Source organism: Drosophila kikkawai, chromosome 2L (genome assembly GCF_030179895.1).
Source record: "Drosophila kikkawai strain 14028-0561.14 chromosome 2L, DkikHiC1v2, whole genome shotgun sequence".
Classification (NCBI taxonomy): Eukaryota; Metazoa; Arthropoda; class Insecta; order Diptera; family Drosophilidae; genus Drosophila; species Drosophila kikkawai.
Window position 1 is genome coordinate 11,489,735 of NC_091728.1, and position 13,725 is coordinate 11,503,459.

General features: G+C 49.0%; 3 protein-coding genes and 1 non-coding gene across 13 annotated transcripts in view; 3 read left to right on the forward strand and 1 right to left on the reverse strand.

Moving 5' to 3' along the window:
- The window catches only part of sick (sickie), a 138,384-nt gene extending 133,618 nt beyond the window's left edge, over nucleotides 1–4,766 (forward strand). For all 9 annotated transcript variants that reach the window (XM_070283533.1, XM_070283534.1, XM_017178283.3 and 6 more), the window contains 4 exons: nucleotides 958–2,795; nucleotides 2,859–3,114; nucleotides 3,172–3,651; nucleotides 3,712–4,766. In XM_070283533.1, the coding sequence (XP_070139634.1) occupies nucleotides 958–2,795; nucleotides 2,859–3,114; nucleotides 3,172–3,651; nucleotides 3,712–3,831 (2,694 nt within the window). In that variant the 3' untranslated portion in view covers nucleotides 3,832–4,766. The remainder of the gene's footprint in view (nucleotides 1–957; nucleotides 2,796–2,858; nucleotides 3,115–3,171; nucleotides 3,652–3,711) is intronic.
- Nucleotides 4,767–5,585: 819 nt separating this feature from the next.
- Nucleotides 5,586–6,325, forward strand: COX4 (Cytochrome c oxidase subunit 4). The gene is made up of 2 exons (XM_017178182.2): nucleotides 5,586–5,997; nucleotides 6,060–6,325. Exons 1-2 carry the CDS (start codon nucleotides 5,586–5,588, stop codon nucleotides 6,194–6,196), a joined length of 549 nt encoding a protein of 182 aa, XP_017033671.1. The 3' UTR covers nucleotides 6,197–6,325.
- Nucleotides 6,235–6,686, reverse strand: LOC108082682 (uncharacterized). Its single transcript, XR_011445897.1, has 2 exons — nucleotides 6,487–6,686; nucleotides 6,235–6,422 (listed from the first exon to the last, which is right to left on the reverse strand). It is a non-coding gene; the product is annotated as an uncharacterized protein (transcript).
- Nucleotides 6,687–7,325: 639 nt separating this feature from the next.
- Nucleotides 7,326–13,568, forward strand: cyst (rho guanine nucleotide exchange factor 18 cysts). 2 transcript variants are annotated; one of them, XM_017178339.2, is made up of 3 exons: nucleotides 7,326–7,716; nucleotides 7,770–8,581; nucleotides 9,437–13,568. In XM_017178339.2, exons 2-3 carry the CDS (start codon nucleotides 7,843–7,845, stop codon nucleotides 12,739–12,741), a joined length of 4,044 nt encoding a protein of 1,347 aa, XP_017033828.1. In that variant the 5' UTR covers nucleotides 7,326–7,716; nucleotides 7,770–7,842; the 3' UTR covers nucleotides 12,742–13,568. The 2 variants fall into 2 exon arrangements, with proteins under 2 accessions (XP_017033828.1, XP_017033826.1); XM_017178337.2 differs by having other exon boundaries at nucleotides 7,326–7,712.
- The last annotated feature ends 157 nt before the right edge of the window (nucleotides 13,569–13,725 follow it).

Genomic DNA, 13,725 nt, shown 5'->3' on the forward strand with positions numbered 1-13,725 from the left:
CGGCAATAATCACTTGCCTCTCTTTTTATGATCTAACTCCAGAAAATGGCCCGCTAATGCGTTTTAATTGCCGGGTTCTGGGGTACAACTTATCCTGCAAGTGCCCAACTCCTTCCTGTGCGTCACGTTACTCATACGCACTGCAATCAATTTTAATGCCTGCCGCTTACGTGAGCTGGCAGACAAACGAATCAGATCCGAGGTAGAGCCCTTCCTCCGCAAATACGGAGAAAGTTGAAAGGGTTACCCCTTAGGAGAGGTCTGGGGGTTGTACGTGGTGTTTAATGCGATTCGTCGTAGGTTCTCAGTGTGTGGGTTCAACGCTTGTTGTGATCACGTTTGCAGATTCATAATTTAATTAGTCTGGTGTAGTTAAAATTCCCGGCATGTAGCCCAATTGGATGATGATAAAAATGCTAAATTACTCGAGGAAGCTTTTTACGACCAACAACGGAAAGGGTCGTTGCAGCTAAAGCTTCTCCTGCTGCTGCTTGGGCAATTACATCTTCCGCTTTGAGTCACCAAGTTTTCTAGGAATTCTTCTACTGTTGCACTTGGCCATCTCTATTGTGAGTTATGTCTTTGCCTCCTATTTTGACAATCATCTTTATGGCTCATTTGGACTTTCTCATCAGCTCTTTTTATGATATTTGAGTTATTCTAGTATTTTCTCCAAGTGCACTTATGCTTTCGTCAGGGCCAGGAGTTTTAAAAAAGTTCCTAAAGCCCGGCTCAGAGCCCGTTGTGTGTCCGTGACTCATGTGGCCGAGGTGAGCCGCAAGTGGCGAGTGCAACGCCTTGCATGCCAAGCAGCACCTTCGCCTTGAAATGCGCGGCACGAACGAGATGTTCCCAAACGGACGGGACAGCACTATGTACAGAAGATGATGAACTGCACAGCACACAGACCTGGCCTAAGCCCCTCTTACTTATTTTCTTCTCTCTTTCTCTTTACAGGCCCATGTGGTCACTGCCTTCGAGCAATCGCTGTCGAACATGACCAACCGGCTGCAGCAGCTGACGGCGACGGCGGAGCGCAAGGACGGCGAGCTGACGGACATGCGCCAGACCATCGAGCTGCTACGAAAGCAGTCAATCCAGGCGGGCCTGACCACGGCGCACATGCAGAGTATGGGCGTGCAGACACAGGGTCACAGCCAGAGCCAGGCTCAGGGTCAGGGCCAAGCCGGGGACCAGAAGCCACCGCCATCGGGTGCCCATCGCCCCAGCAATGGCAACGGCAGCGGGACAGTGGGTCTGGGAATGCAACGCCAACACAGCACGGACTCCATGTGCTCGCTGAACTCCATCAGCTCCGGCTGCTCCGCTGCCCAGGATAAGAACAAGGCCAACAAGAAGAAGGGCTGGCTGAGGAGCAGCTTCACCAAGGCCTTCTCCCGCAACGCCAAGATCTCTAAGACTAGCCGTCATGTGGGCCACCATCACCAGCACCACAACCAAAGCCAACAGGATCCGGCTTCGGGAAAGCTGCCCTTGCCCAATGGCCATGGAGAGCTGTTGGGATTGGCCTCTCTGGCCACACAGCCCGCTCCTCCGTTGCCCAAGAGCAACCAAAGCAGTCCCGCCAAGACACTCACCCTAATAGATAACGCCAAACCCATTGATGCCATCGAGCAGGAGGATCAGCAGGTGGTCGAGGACCTCAAAAAGCAGCTACGCGAGAAGGATCTTGTCCTCACCGATATACGCCTGGAGGCCTTGAGCTCAGCTTCCCAGCTGGAGAGCCTCAAGGAAATGATGAACAAGATGCGGGCGGAGATGATGTCCTTGAAGCAGAACAACGAGCGCCTCCAGAAGCTAGTAACAACGCGTTCCCTGGCCGGATCCGAAGCGAGCTTAGGCCAGGCCATCAGTCCGAATGGATCGGTGGCCGGCAGCTCTGAGGTGTCACGTCGCTACTCCCTGGCTGATAGCACCAATCGTCCTCCGATGGACCTGCCCGCCCGTCTCAGCGAGGAGCTTGAGCTGGAGGAGGAGTGCTTGCCGCCAGCCCCAGCACCAGAGCCGCCACCACCACCGGCTCCCAATGGCGTTAACGTAGCTCCCCTGAGTCCCAGCACCCACATAGACCTCACCCCGCCCCCACCCGCACTGGAGGCAGCCCCGCTAGCCAGTCCAGTGCACATGCCCAGTGCCACGGAGGAGCTGACCGACGTGTGCGATGGTAAGAAGATCGCCATTGCCTGCTACCTGGGCCAGCCGGATGCCTTTGCCAAGTACTGTGACGAGCTCCAAGAACTGGATGGCTTCTATGCCAACGGACACGAGGCGGATGCGCATTCCCAGGGCGAACGAAAGGCGAACTTCGCTGCCGCCAGCTGCAATGAGTTCGTCATTGCCTGCACCTACATCTCCGGCAAGACCACGTGGCAGAACCTGGACTACGTGGTGCGCAAGACCTTCAAGGATTATGTGGCGCGCATCGATCCGGGCACCAATTTGGGCCTAAACACGGACTCGATCACCTCGTACCACTTGGGCGAGGCTAAAAGGGGCCCGGAGATGGGCTTCCCCGAACTGCTGCCCTGCGGCTACATCGTTGGCAGCGTGTGCACTCTGTATATCTGCCTGCAGGGCGTGGGCAGCCTGGCCTTTGACAGCCTCATCCCGCGCAGCATTGTGCACCGATACATCAGTCTGCTCACGGAGCACCGCCGTCTGATTCTGTGCGGACCAAGCGGCACTGGGAAGTCGTACTTGGCTCGCCGACTGGCCGAGTTTCTGGTGGCTCGAGCAGCACGCGGTAACCCTTCAGAGGCCATCGCCACGTTCAAGTAAGTCAAGGGAGAATTTTAATATACCTTTACCTAATACTTAATGTCCTTTTCTCTACCCAGCGTTGACCACAAATCCTCGAAGGATCTTCGTCAATATCTGGGCCACATTGCCGAGCAGGCGGCCATAGCCAACGGCGCTTCGGAGCTTCCCTCTGTGATCATTCTGGACAACCTACACCATGCCTCGGCGCTAGGCGATGTCTTCTCCTGCCTGCTGAGCGCCGGTCCGGCGAATAAACTGCCTTGCATCATTGGCACCATGTCGCAGGCCACCTGCAACACCACCAATTTGCAGCTGCACCACAACTTCCGATGGGTAAGTGGCTGGATTTTGTGGATTGTCAGGTATTTAATCAATGTCTGTTTATCGCAGGTTCTTACAGCTAATCACATGGAGCCCGTTAAGGGCTTCCTGGGACGCTTCTTGCGGCGCCGCCTCTTCCAACTGGAGCTCCAGACGCAGCATGCCCAGCCCGAGCTGGCGGCTGTCCTGGCCTGGCTGCCCTCCGTGTGGCAACACATCAACAGGTTCCTTGAAGTACACAGCTCCAGTGATGTGACCATCGGCCCGCGACTCTTCCTCGCCTGCCCGCTGGATCTGAAGGACTCCCAGGTATGGTTTACCGACATCTGGAACTACCACCTGTCGCCCTACCTTGTGGAAGCGGTGCGCGAGGGTGTGCAGCTGTACGGACGCCGGGGTGGTGCCTGGAACGATCCCTCGGCGTTTATCAGGAACTCGTATCCTTGGCCCTATGGACCGGACTCGGTGCCCCCCTTGCGGCAGATCAATGCCGAGGATGTGGGCCTGGAGGGCGTGGCTCTGACCAACGGCGAGCAGCAGGATCCCTTGGTAGGTCCCTTGACGTTCAACCCATCAAAACATCCAACTAATAGAGCCTTTTTACCCTAGCTCAACATGCTGATGCGCCTGCAGGAGGCGGCGAACTACTCAGAGGCTCAGGATCAGGAGTCCGACTGCGCCAGTCTGGACTCCAACGTCACGCCCGATAGTTCGGCGGGTGCCGAGTAAAGAGCCCCAAAGACTAACCTCTTCGTACATGCCAAATTAAGAAGGACTAACTTACGGAACACACCGCGGGCCGCTCACCTTGCTTGCACTCCCAAAACCCCCACACAAATGGGATTTCTTGCACTACTTTCGCAGGCTCTTTCAAAAGAAGTTTCAAGGGGTCTCCATTTGCACCACCAACCCATTGATATCCCCTCCTTCCGTAAATAAATTGCACTTTTTAGCGCACTTGTTAAAAATGCAAATTGTCCAGGTCCCAAATCGTAAAGCTGAAGCACTAACCACTTCCAAATGAGTCTACGGTCCCGACGGCGTTCCCGAAGTACCCAAAACTCGAGAGAGAAAACCTTAACTAACATTAAATGTTATTCAGAAAAGAGAAATTACACGTTTTTGTATATAGAACCAAGGAAATCCCCTATGCTTAAGTGTGAGGCTGCTCGGCGGCTTCGGTGACTTTTTATACCCTTTATCCTAGCCCAGCCCCGGCAGATCATATTGAAACATAAAGTAACCCTACACATAAAACTATTGTAAATGTAGCCGTAAGTTTTTGCTACTACCAATTTACAAGATGTATATTCGATGGAAAAAGCTTTCACTTTAGTTTAATTATTTGCGTAATCATCATTAAATATTGTTACAAACATATGTCGTATTTATAAACCCAATGAAGCAAGTACCATTTAAATATTTATTATGCCAAGCCGCGCTTAAACACAGGAATATGGGAACGTAAATACGTAATGCTCCCCTACCTTCAGATAATAGCTAAATTAACACCCATCCCCATCAGAATATTAACTACATACACTACCAATGCGAGCAGTAAAACTATAGGATGCGATTTAACGAACGCGTGTCTCTGTCTAATTTAAATGTGTGCATTTATGGATTATGACATCAAATCAAAATAAATTAAATATCAAACTCAATTTGTTGTCTTTTTATATAATTATTGAAAAATTAAACAAAAGGGGGTAAATCAACTTTTGGAGGGCACTCGGGAGCTTCCCTATTACTCCTATGCCTCTAAGTATTTTTCAATACAAAATTTAACTTAAAATGGTTTAGTTCTTGGTTTATTTTATGGTATTTAATAAAATATGATATCTTTAGCCATTTCGCCACAACAAATTTTTGAAAAGTGGACTGTTATGTACCATTATGTACCGTTATTAGCAAAACTCAGTTACTCTCATTCTGGGCGACCGGAGGTTGTTGTATTAGATGTTGTTCGAGTCTCAGATGTGGTTCGAGTCTCAGGTGTGGTTCGATATAAAAATATCGATTTTCGGGGAAAACAAAATTTTAACCTGGCAACACTGATCGGTTTTTGTCATTATTTTGCAGTCAAAGTAGGTAAAACGAGTGAAAATCGCTAAAATTGCTTATATTCACTAAAAGCCGTGAGCTGGGGCCTACTCTAATTGAAAAATGGGGGAGCAAGTGTCCGCTGGAGTGGAAAAGCCACAGTGACAGCTTTTGAGCGGCAAGTTGCAGCGGGCGAAGCCTTCCACCGATTACACAACAGCTGCAAAACCAGTGAAAAAAGTGCGAATTATGCTGATAAACCGCCTCGCACTGCACGGAATCAAGGAAAAGAGGCAGCAAAGATGCTGGGAAGATAGCCAGGCCGTTAAGCCAGGCCATTATGCAAGTGGGACTTATAGCTCGTCCTCCCACTATTACATAACCTCCAATCGTCACGCATTAATATTGTTCTATGTATTGTTTTGCAGACTCTTTGGAAAATGGCTCTGAGACTAATCAACAACGCTGTGCTGCGCCAGCTGGCCGCCCAGCTGCCCAAGAACGCCCAGATCGGCAGTGTGGCCGGCATCCACACGCTGGACAAGATCGGCAAACGCGAGATCGTGGGCTTCGGCTGGAACGGTACCGCCTGCTACGCCGATCGCGTGGACTACCCTCTGCCCGCTGTCCGCTTCCGCGAGCCCAACAACGAGATCAACGCTCTGCGTGCCAAGGAGCAGGGCGACTGGAAGAAGCTCAGCCACCAGGAGATCAAGGCTCTGTACCGCGCGAGTTTCTGCCAAACCATCGCCGAGGTGCAGGCCGGCACTGGAGAGTGGAAGCTGCACTTGGGTGTCGGTCTCCTCTTCACCGCCGCCGCCATCTGGGTTGCCGTGCTGATGAACCTCTTCGGTGAGCCCTTCTTATTCCCTTAGAGTCTTGTTCTTTGCTGACATCTGAGCTGTTGCTTTCAGTGTACGATGAGCTGCCCGTTACCTTCGATGAGGAGCACCAGAAGGCCCAGCTGAAGCGTATCATTGACCTGGAAATCAACCCCGTCACCGGCTTGACCTCCAAGTGGGACTACGAGAACAACAAGTGGAAGAACTAAGTCCTCGATTCCAGCAAGTGCGTTGTGTGTGAGCGTAGTTAAGCGAAAAGTTAGTCGACGACGTCTATTGTGTATTTAGTGGAAGCCAGATAGTCGAAATTAAAGTATGGCCGCCGCTGGCTAAACTGATTACTGTGTTTGGTAAAAACGACGAGGTGTTGTCCCGTGATCCTTGGGGAGGGTTCAGTTGTGACATGAGTTTTCTTAGTCGAAATTGCGCTTATAACTGTGGGATTTGCAAGAGAGACGGAAGGTAAAAATGTGTTTCTACTAATTATGGAGTTAAGTACCCATTCTTCTCCCAATCGTATCCTGTGTAGGGAGCCCTGTGCATATTGTGAGGACGCCTGTGCCACGGTCTATCATCAGGCTTGTGATTTTTATTACCTTTGCTGTCCACTGTGACAAGAATGCACAGAAAGCAGACAAGAATCACGACGAAAGTTGATACTAATCCCATGATGCCTATTTTGAATGTGAAATTAGTGAAACAAATCGTCAAACAATAATGAAATAAATTGATTTCTGCTAATTTAGAAATTCGCTCCAGAAAATTAACATTCATAGGTACAGGTAACTCAATATTAAATGAGCAATTTATTAATTTTGGCACAATTTTCCATTATTTTTTAAATTTTGTATAAAGTAAGTATAAAGGTAAAATTTTATTTTTTCGGGTTATTTCCAAAAGGTCAGTGATAAACAATGGCCATTAAAAGTATTTAATAATGAAATATTGCTTAAAAATAAAAAATATATATATATTTTACCTAAAAGTTTATTAAAACACCATTAAAATTATATATACATTTTTCTTTTTCAAAAATGGTTATGTGATTTAAAGATTGCATACTTTTAAGGTTGAAAAACACCGATGAATTAATTTAAAATCTTTGTAAACTCTAAAGTTTATAATAATAATAATAATTTAAAATATTCATTTTATCACCTAGTAACGGTCATACTTTTTGTATTATTTCTGTACCAAACACGGTCTGCTTAAGTTTTGCCAGTGATGAGACCTTGAGCAGGCTAGATTCAGAGAAAAAAAAAAAGCTAAAATAAGTAAACTAAAATATACTAACAAAAACAAACTAGTACAATAAAATAAAATAGCTCGAAATAAGCTAAACTGGCAGCACTGCTCAAAATAAACGGTGGCAAAAATCTCATTAGTTTCTAGTTCTATTTTTTATTTTCTATTAAGTTCAGCGAAAAGTTAACCCTCACCGCCCGCCTGCCCGTTTGCAGCTCCCGTTCAGTTCCTCCAAATTGTGTTCTCCTCCTCCCACGCACTGCTGCCCGTTGGAGCTGCCGTTGTTTTTGCTGTTGCGCCGTTGTTGTCGCTGCTACTGAAGTGGCACAAGGACAAGTGGTTCGTCCTGGAAAAGCGCAACAATTTACCCCGCGCAACAAGGTGTCGCGGGTGGAGGAAAAAATCAATAAATAGCCAACGAGCAAGTGCATACGCGAGTGGCGTCGCTGTGTATGCGTGCTTGTGGGTGTAGGTGTCAGTGTGAGTATGTGCGTCGGTGTGAGTGAGTGCGTTGTATACTAAACTTTCTTTTTCTAGGCTTCCAGCTGCGGAATAGCCAGCTCAGACAAGGGAAGACTCGGCGGTGCGTCCTCAGCGGAAGCGTACTATTATGGACAATCCCGGTGATGACAGCGACAACGATGTGGTCACCGATTTCCTGAACTCCAACTGCAGCGAGCCCGCCTCCACCTCAGCCGCTGCTGCTGCTGCTGTACTGAATGGTGGTGGCCCGTCCACGGGGCCTCGCGTCACCGTTGAGAGCCAGAACTACTGCATACCCATCATAAACGCACCAGCTCCGGCACCAGCGCTTGCTCCAGCCACTGCTCCGGCCCAGTCCATCGCTCCAGCCAGCCACAATAATAGCATTAACAACAACAACATGATACCCACCATCAATGTGACGCCACACAGCCCTGCTCTGGCCTCAAAGTACAACAACATATTTGAGGACACGCTCAGCCAGTTGCAGAGCATCCGGGAGACCGTGGTGCAGATGAAGAACTCATCCTCGGCCAGTCAGCACGTGCAGGATGGTCTGTCGTCCAATGGCATGATGAGCGCGGCCATCCTGAGTTCCTCGCTGCCCGATCTAACGGGCTCAGGGCCGGGAACTGGCTTTGCCCATTCGGTTGCTCCGTATGCCATGTGGTCAACGGCGGCGCCACAGCAGTGCCTCTTCCTGCACACGGACCGAAGGAAGTCATGGACAACGGCGGATGATGCCAGTGCCGGTGGAGGTGACTGCACGAACAAGAGCGTCAGCCTGTCTAGCCTGGACAGCGAGGAGCAGGAGACGATCCGGGTCACTGAGCAACGGCGAAGATCGGCACGAAACAGCACTGGAGGTAGGTTATGAATTTATGTTGATATTTTTCAAATCAGAGTAAACTGAAGGATTTCTTCTTAAAATGATAGAAAAGTGAATATTTTTAAATAGAAGAGGCTTCTTTATATACAATGAGGTAATTTTATTGTAAAGACTTTACCAAACTTTTACGATGGGTTTTAATTTGTAAAATATTTAGGAATTCCGGAAGAGGCAAACCAAAAATATAATTGTTATTGCCGACATCTAATCTGCATATTTCCATAATAAAAAAAATAATCTAAACACTCCCAAATAATACTACATGCACGTTAAAAAAAACAAATTGATTGCCTTATGAGAAATAAGCCATTCCCGCATGCCTATATTTTCGAGGAATTTGGCATACAATCATTAGGAAACAGGGCTAGAACCGCATTTTGCCTTTATATCCCATTCGTGGGTTTGTTTTATGAGAGCCATAAACCTGGAAAAAAGTAATTATACATTTCCCAGATTTGTGGAGATCTGCAAATACCCTGCAAAGTTACAAATAAAATCTATAGAAAATATATGGTTTATAACTGTGAGTGTAGTATATGTTTTAGATTTTTGAAATAATTTCCAAAATGTTTGAAGCTTTTTCGCATAAAATTAGCCAAGGTATTCATAATTAACTTTTCGACTTCCACTTGTTCGTAGGGAATTGATATGCCGCTGGTTTAAAGCGCAGGTGGGGGCCAAGTTAGTTTCAATTTTGATAAGAAATTCCACAAATGCCCCTTATCTTTTGGAGCTCTCTGGCATTGGAAGCTCCGGCAAGAGGCAGACGAATCGAACCCTCCACGATTAGTAATTAGTAACTAACCGAGTGCCTACCTCTCATCGTTTGCAGGCATTTCTACCCACTCCTTGAACGAGGCCGAGCTGGCCAGGGATTTCGAGCGGATTGCAGCTAAACGCAGCCTGGCCACGGAGATCATCAGTCGGATACCACTGCAAAAGAGCATTTCGACGAGCTCGATAATTGCCAAGGAGGACATCAAGGCGATCGCCCGCCACCTCACGGATAGCGAGGATGAAAACCAAAGCCTACTGCGGTCTCATGCCAAGATCGAGGTCTACGACAACGTAGAGAAGCGTCCGAAGCGGGGCTCCATCTTCTTTCGCAAGAAAAAGCCCAAGGCTAAGGCAAAGTCACTCGTCGGCGGTCAACTTAGCGCGTGCGACGTGTGCGGGGCGAGCATAACACTGGCGCAGATAAAGGAGCACCACTTGGAGTGCAACCGGATAAGGAAAATGGCAGCCGGCCAGGACTATTATGACGGTCCAGATGCCGCTACCACCTTTAGCAATCCAGAGGATCAGCCGCTGATACGATCTGACCTGCAGTTCCTCAACGAACCACCCATCGAGGCTCAGCACTTGGGGGCAGATCCCACATTGGGCATAGTTCTCAAGGAGCACGACTCCTGGACCCCGAATGTGCCCAAAGAGCTGCTCAAGACCCTCAAGGAGCTGCAGATTAAGCGGCAGGAGCACATCTATGAGTTCATCATGACCGAGAAGCACCACTGCCAGACCCTAATTGTCATGCAGAAGGTGTTTGTGGAGAGCTTGGAGCGACACTTTCCCTCCCTCAATCTCAATGGTATGTTTCCACGCTTGCAGCAGCTCACCGATCTCCACACCTGCTTCCTGCGTCAGCTGCGCCTCAAGCAGCGGGAGCAACCGATGGTCGACAGCATTGCTGACATCCTGCTGGACTTCTTCTCACTGGAGCAGGCTCAGTGCCTGAGGCTGGCGTACGGCGAGTTCTGTGCCAACCACCGCACCGCTTTGGAGCAGTTCAAGCTCTGTCTGACGGATCCGAGCTTCGCCGAGTGGTACAAGCATTGCCTGCAGAATCCGCTGCTGAAGAAGAAGGGCATCCCCGAGTGCATACTGTTCGTGACTCAGCGCCTCACCAAGTACCCCCTGTTGATCGAGCCGCTGCTGAAGAGCGCCAAGGATAACAAGCTGGAGACGGACAAACTGCAGCATGCCCTAAACCTGGTCAAATCGCTTCTAGTCGACGTCGATGCCTGTGTGGCAGAAAAGGAGCTGCGGGAGCGACAGCTTGAGATCTATGGCCGGGTGGATGCCAAGTCCTTTGCCATTTACAAGAACAAGCCCTTCCGCAAGTCTGAACTTGGTGTGGAATCGCGACGCCGTCTGAAGTTCGATGGATTGGCCACCCTGATGCAGGGCAGAGCCAAGACCCAGCTGGTTCTAGTGGTGGTGCTCACCGACTGTCTGTGCTTCCTCAGCGAAAACTCCGGCCACAACAAGTACACCTTCTTCACGCCGGAACACAAGGCGGGGGTGGTGCCGCTCCAGAAGCTGCTTATCAGGGAGAAGGCGGGCACTGAGTCCCGGGGAATATATATCATCAGCTCGAATCCCGATTTTCCCGAAATGTACGAGCTGAAGGTGCAGACACCGAAGGATAAGAACACATGGATACAGACCATTCGCCAGGCCGTTCTCGACTGCCCCGCCACGGACATCATCGAGGCCGAGGATCTGACGGCAGAGGAGAAACTGCGCATTGGCGTAAACAAGAGGGAAACGATTGAGAAGATGCGGCAGAAGGACATTGAGCAGGCGCTGCTTCTCGAAGAGAAGCTGATGCTGCAGCTGAATTTGTTAAAGGATCAGAAACCGTTCGGGGATGTCATTCCCGGCTCTTCCTCCTCCTCCGCCAATGGCAGTGCAGCCAATTTCCTAGCTGCCTTCGGCTCCTACAAAGATCTCGTTACCGCCGACTGTGACACGGCCGAGCTCTGGCGGCGGGTGCTCAACACAGTGCAGGACATAAGCCAATTGGCGTCCACCATCTACTCGGCGGCCATGGGTCAACCGGTGTCCAGAACTCTGAGCAGCGTGGGCGAGAAGCAAAGCGACCAGTATGCGTCACCCACGCTGCCGAAGCGAGCGGAAACCTTTGCGGGATTCGATGAAAAGCGTGGAAAGTTTGGCTCAAAGCTGGTGCTCACGCCACGCCTGCAGGAACTGCAAGAAGAGAAGCGGGACTCGAAGAGCAGCTCAACGTCGGGCGCAATGGCAGCCGAGCAGCAGTCGCTGGAGAACAACAACTATGCCGTGCTCCAGGTGTCCCATCATCTGCACACCTTGCTCTGCATTATTTCCCAGCAAATGACAAGCATCCACAGCCTGCAACAGCAGTTGGCCCTTTACCGGGAGAGTCCCCGGACGAGTGCTTACACGCACAAGGATCAGCTGGAGGAGCTGCGCAATTTGCAGGACAAACTGCAGGAGGAGAAGACAGTCTGGCATCGTCAGCAGAAGCAGCAGCAGGAGGAGCTGGCCGACATGAGGGCCCAGCAACTGCAGTTGCAGCAGCAGATCAAGGCCGAGCAGGAGGATGTGCGTCAGCAGCGCGAGCAATTGTACAAAAAAATGGAACTGCTATCGAGTCAGGGCCTGCTACTCTCGCCCAGCACTCCGCTACCCGTGCCCCTGGTGGCCCCCAGTCACACCCTACCAACTGCTCCAGTGTCCGATGACGGCCATGAAACGGACATGGCAGGCAGCAGCACTCCCAGTGTGGCTGGGACTGTGGACCGGCGCAAGGAGAAGTGGCTAAGCGGTCCCTCCAGCTGCAAGACACCGCCTGTGAATTTGCTCAGTGCGAATAATGCACCCAAGGCTAACGCCGCACTTGTCAAACAGAAGCTGCCCATGAAGCTCTCATCGCTCTCGTCGGCGAGCTCTAGTTCCGCCTCCCGTGTGGACAAGTCCGCCAGCTTCAACAGCACCCACAGTTCGCCGGCAGCGTCTACCATTGGCTGTGTTCAGCAAATCTTTCCACTCAAGTTGGCGGACCGAAGGAATGTTGTCACCACGCCTTCAAATGCCACAACGACCCCGACGCCGAATTCGGGATTAGTGCCGCAACACTCGCGTACGGGCAGCTCGCCGGCCATTATTCAGCAGACAACGACTACAGCAACTACCACGCCCACTTCAAGCGGCATAGCTCGAGCGGAATCCAGCGCTGCCCACTATACGCAGCGAACGCCGACGAGTAGCCGGGCTGGAACGTTTGCCAGAACGGCAGTGGGGACGGGAGGCCTGGCCTTGGGATCCGGCACGGCACCGCGTGCCAAGCCTGAGGAGGAGGAGATCTACTTCTGACGCAAATTCTCGCCAGAAGTCGAAATCTAAAATCTGAAATCACAATGCCTAAATTCAGCGACACGTATTTTTCACATTGCAATTAATATACATTCCTCTAAATAAGATAGGAAAAAGTGAAAATGTTTTAGAAAACCTATATATTTATTATGAAATACCTAAAAGTACTTTGAAGTTCGATATTATGTACCTGTAAATGTAAACTTCCAGTGGAGAATATGTGTCCATGGAATTAGGCTGAAAGATCAAGGCAAAGATCAATAATAATAGCAAGATGCATAGCGTTCATAATATGATATGTGTAATGCTTGTTATTATAAAGTCGTTGATCAAACATTCCGAATGCAAGACCTAAAGGAAGTAGAATATAAAATCGGAAATAATTGGCTTCCCAAAAAACGTCATTCCAACAGAAAGTTATATGAATGTTTTAGATGTAGTCCTAAGCTTAACTCATTCCTAAACCGAGAATGCATATTTTTCATACTGCCCGTATTTTAGGCTCAATATTTAATTTTATTTACCCTAATTGTACTTAATATTTTTTCAAAGACTCGCTACCATTCCAATGCATCTCAAAACTGTTCAGTAATTTACTATAATATTTATTTATTTATATTTTAATGCAATTTTACACCAGAAAAACAAGCAAAAGTATATAACATGTGTAAGTGTTTCCAAACGAATTTTATTTCTTCAAAAAGAAAGCTTTTTAAATATTTATGTTCATTTCCGTGTTGCGCTTATATAACGATATAAAAACTATTTAGGATATAGTTTATATACCTTGTAAATAAATTATAATATCTGTGTGTGTGTGTATTTTACATATCCGATTTGCTCGCTATATAGTAAGTTTTTATGGGAGCAAACACTCTCGATCCTGACCCTAATCCCCATCTCATCTATGCAATATTGTAAGCTCCAATAAATGTTTTAAATTATACATTCAAATTTAACAAATTTATATTTTTCTGTTGGACA

Excerpts from the sequence above, each read along its gene's own strand:
- COX4 (XM_017178182.2), top strand. The coding sequence starts at position 5,586 with ATGGCTCTGAGACTAATCAACAACGCTGTGCTGCGCCAGCTGGCCGCC. Across the intron at positions 5,998-6,059 it reads CGTGCTGATGAACCTCTTCG|TGTACGATGAGCTGCCCGTT; the intron begins GTGAGCCCTTCT and ends TGTTGCTTTCAG.
- cyst (XM_017178339.2), top strand. The coding sequence starts at position 7,843 with ATGGACAATCCCGGTGATGACAGCGACAACGATGTGGTCACCGATTTC. Across the intron at positions 8,582-9,436 it reads GGCACGAAACAGCACTGGAG|GCATTTCTACCCACTCCTTG; the intron begins GTAGGTTATGAA and ends CATCGTTTGCAG.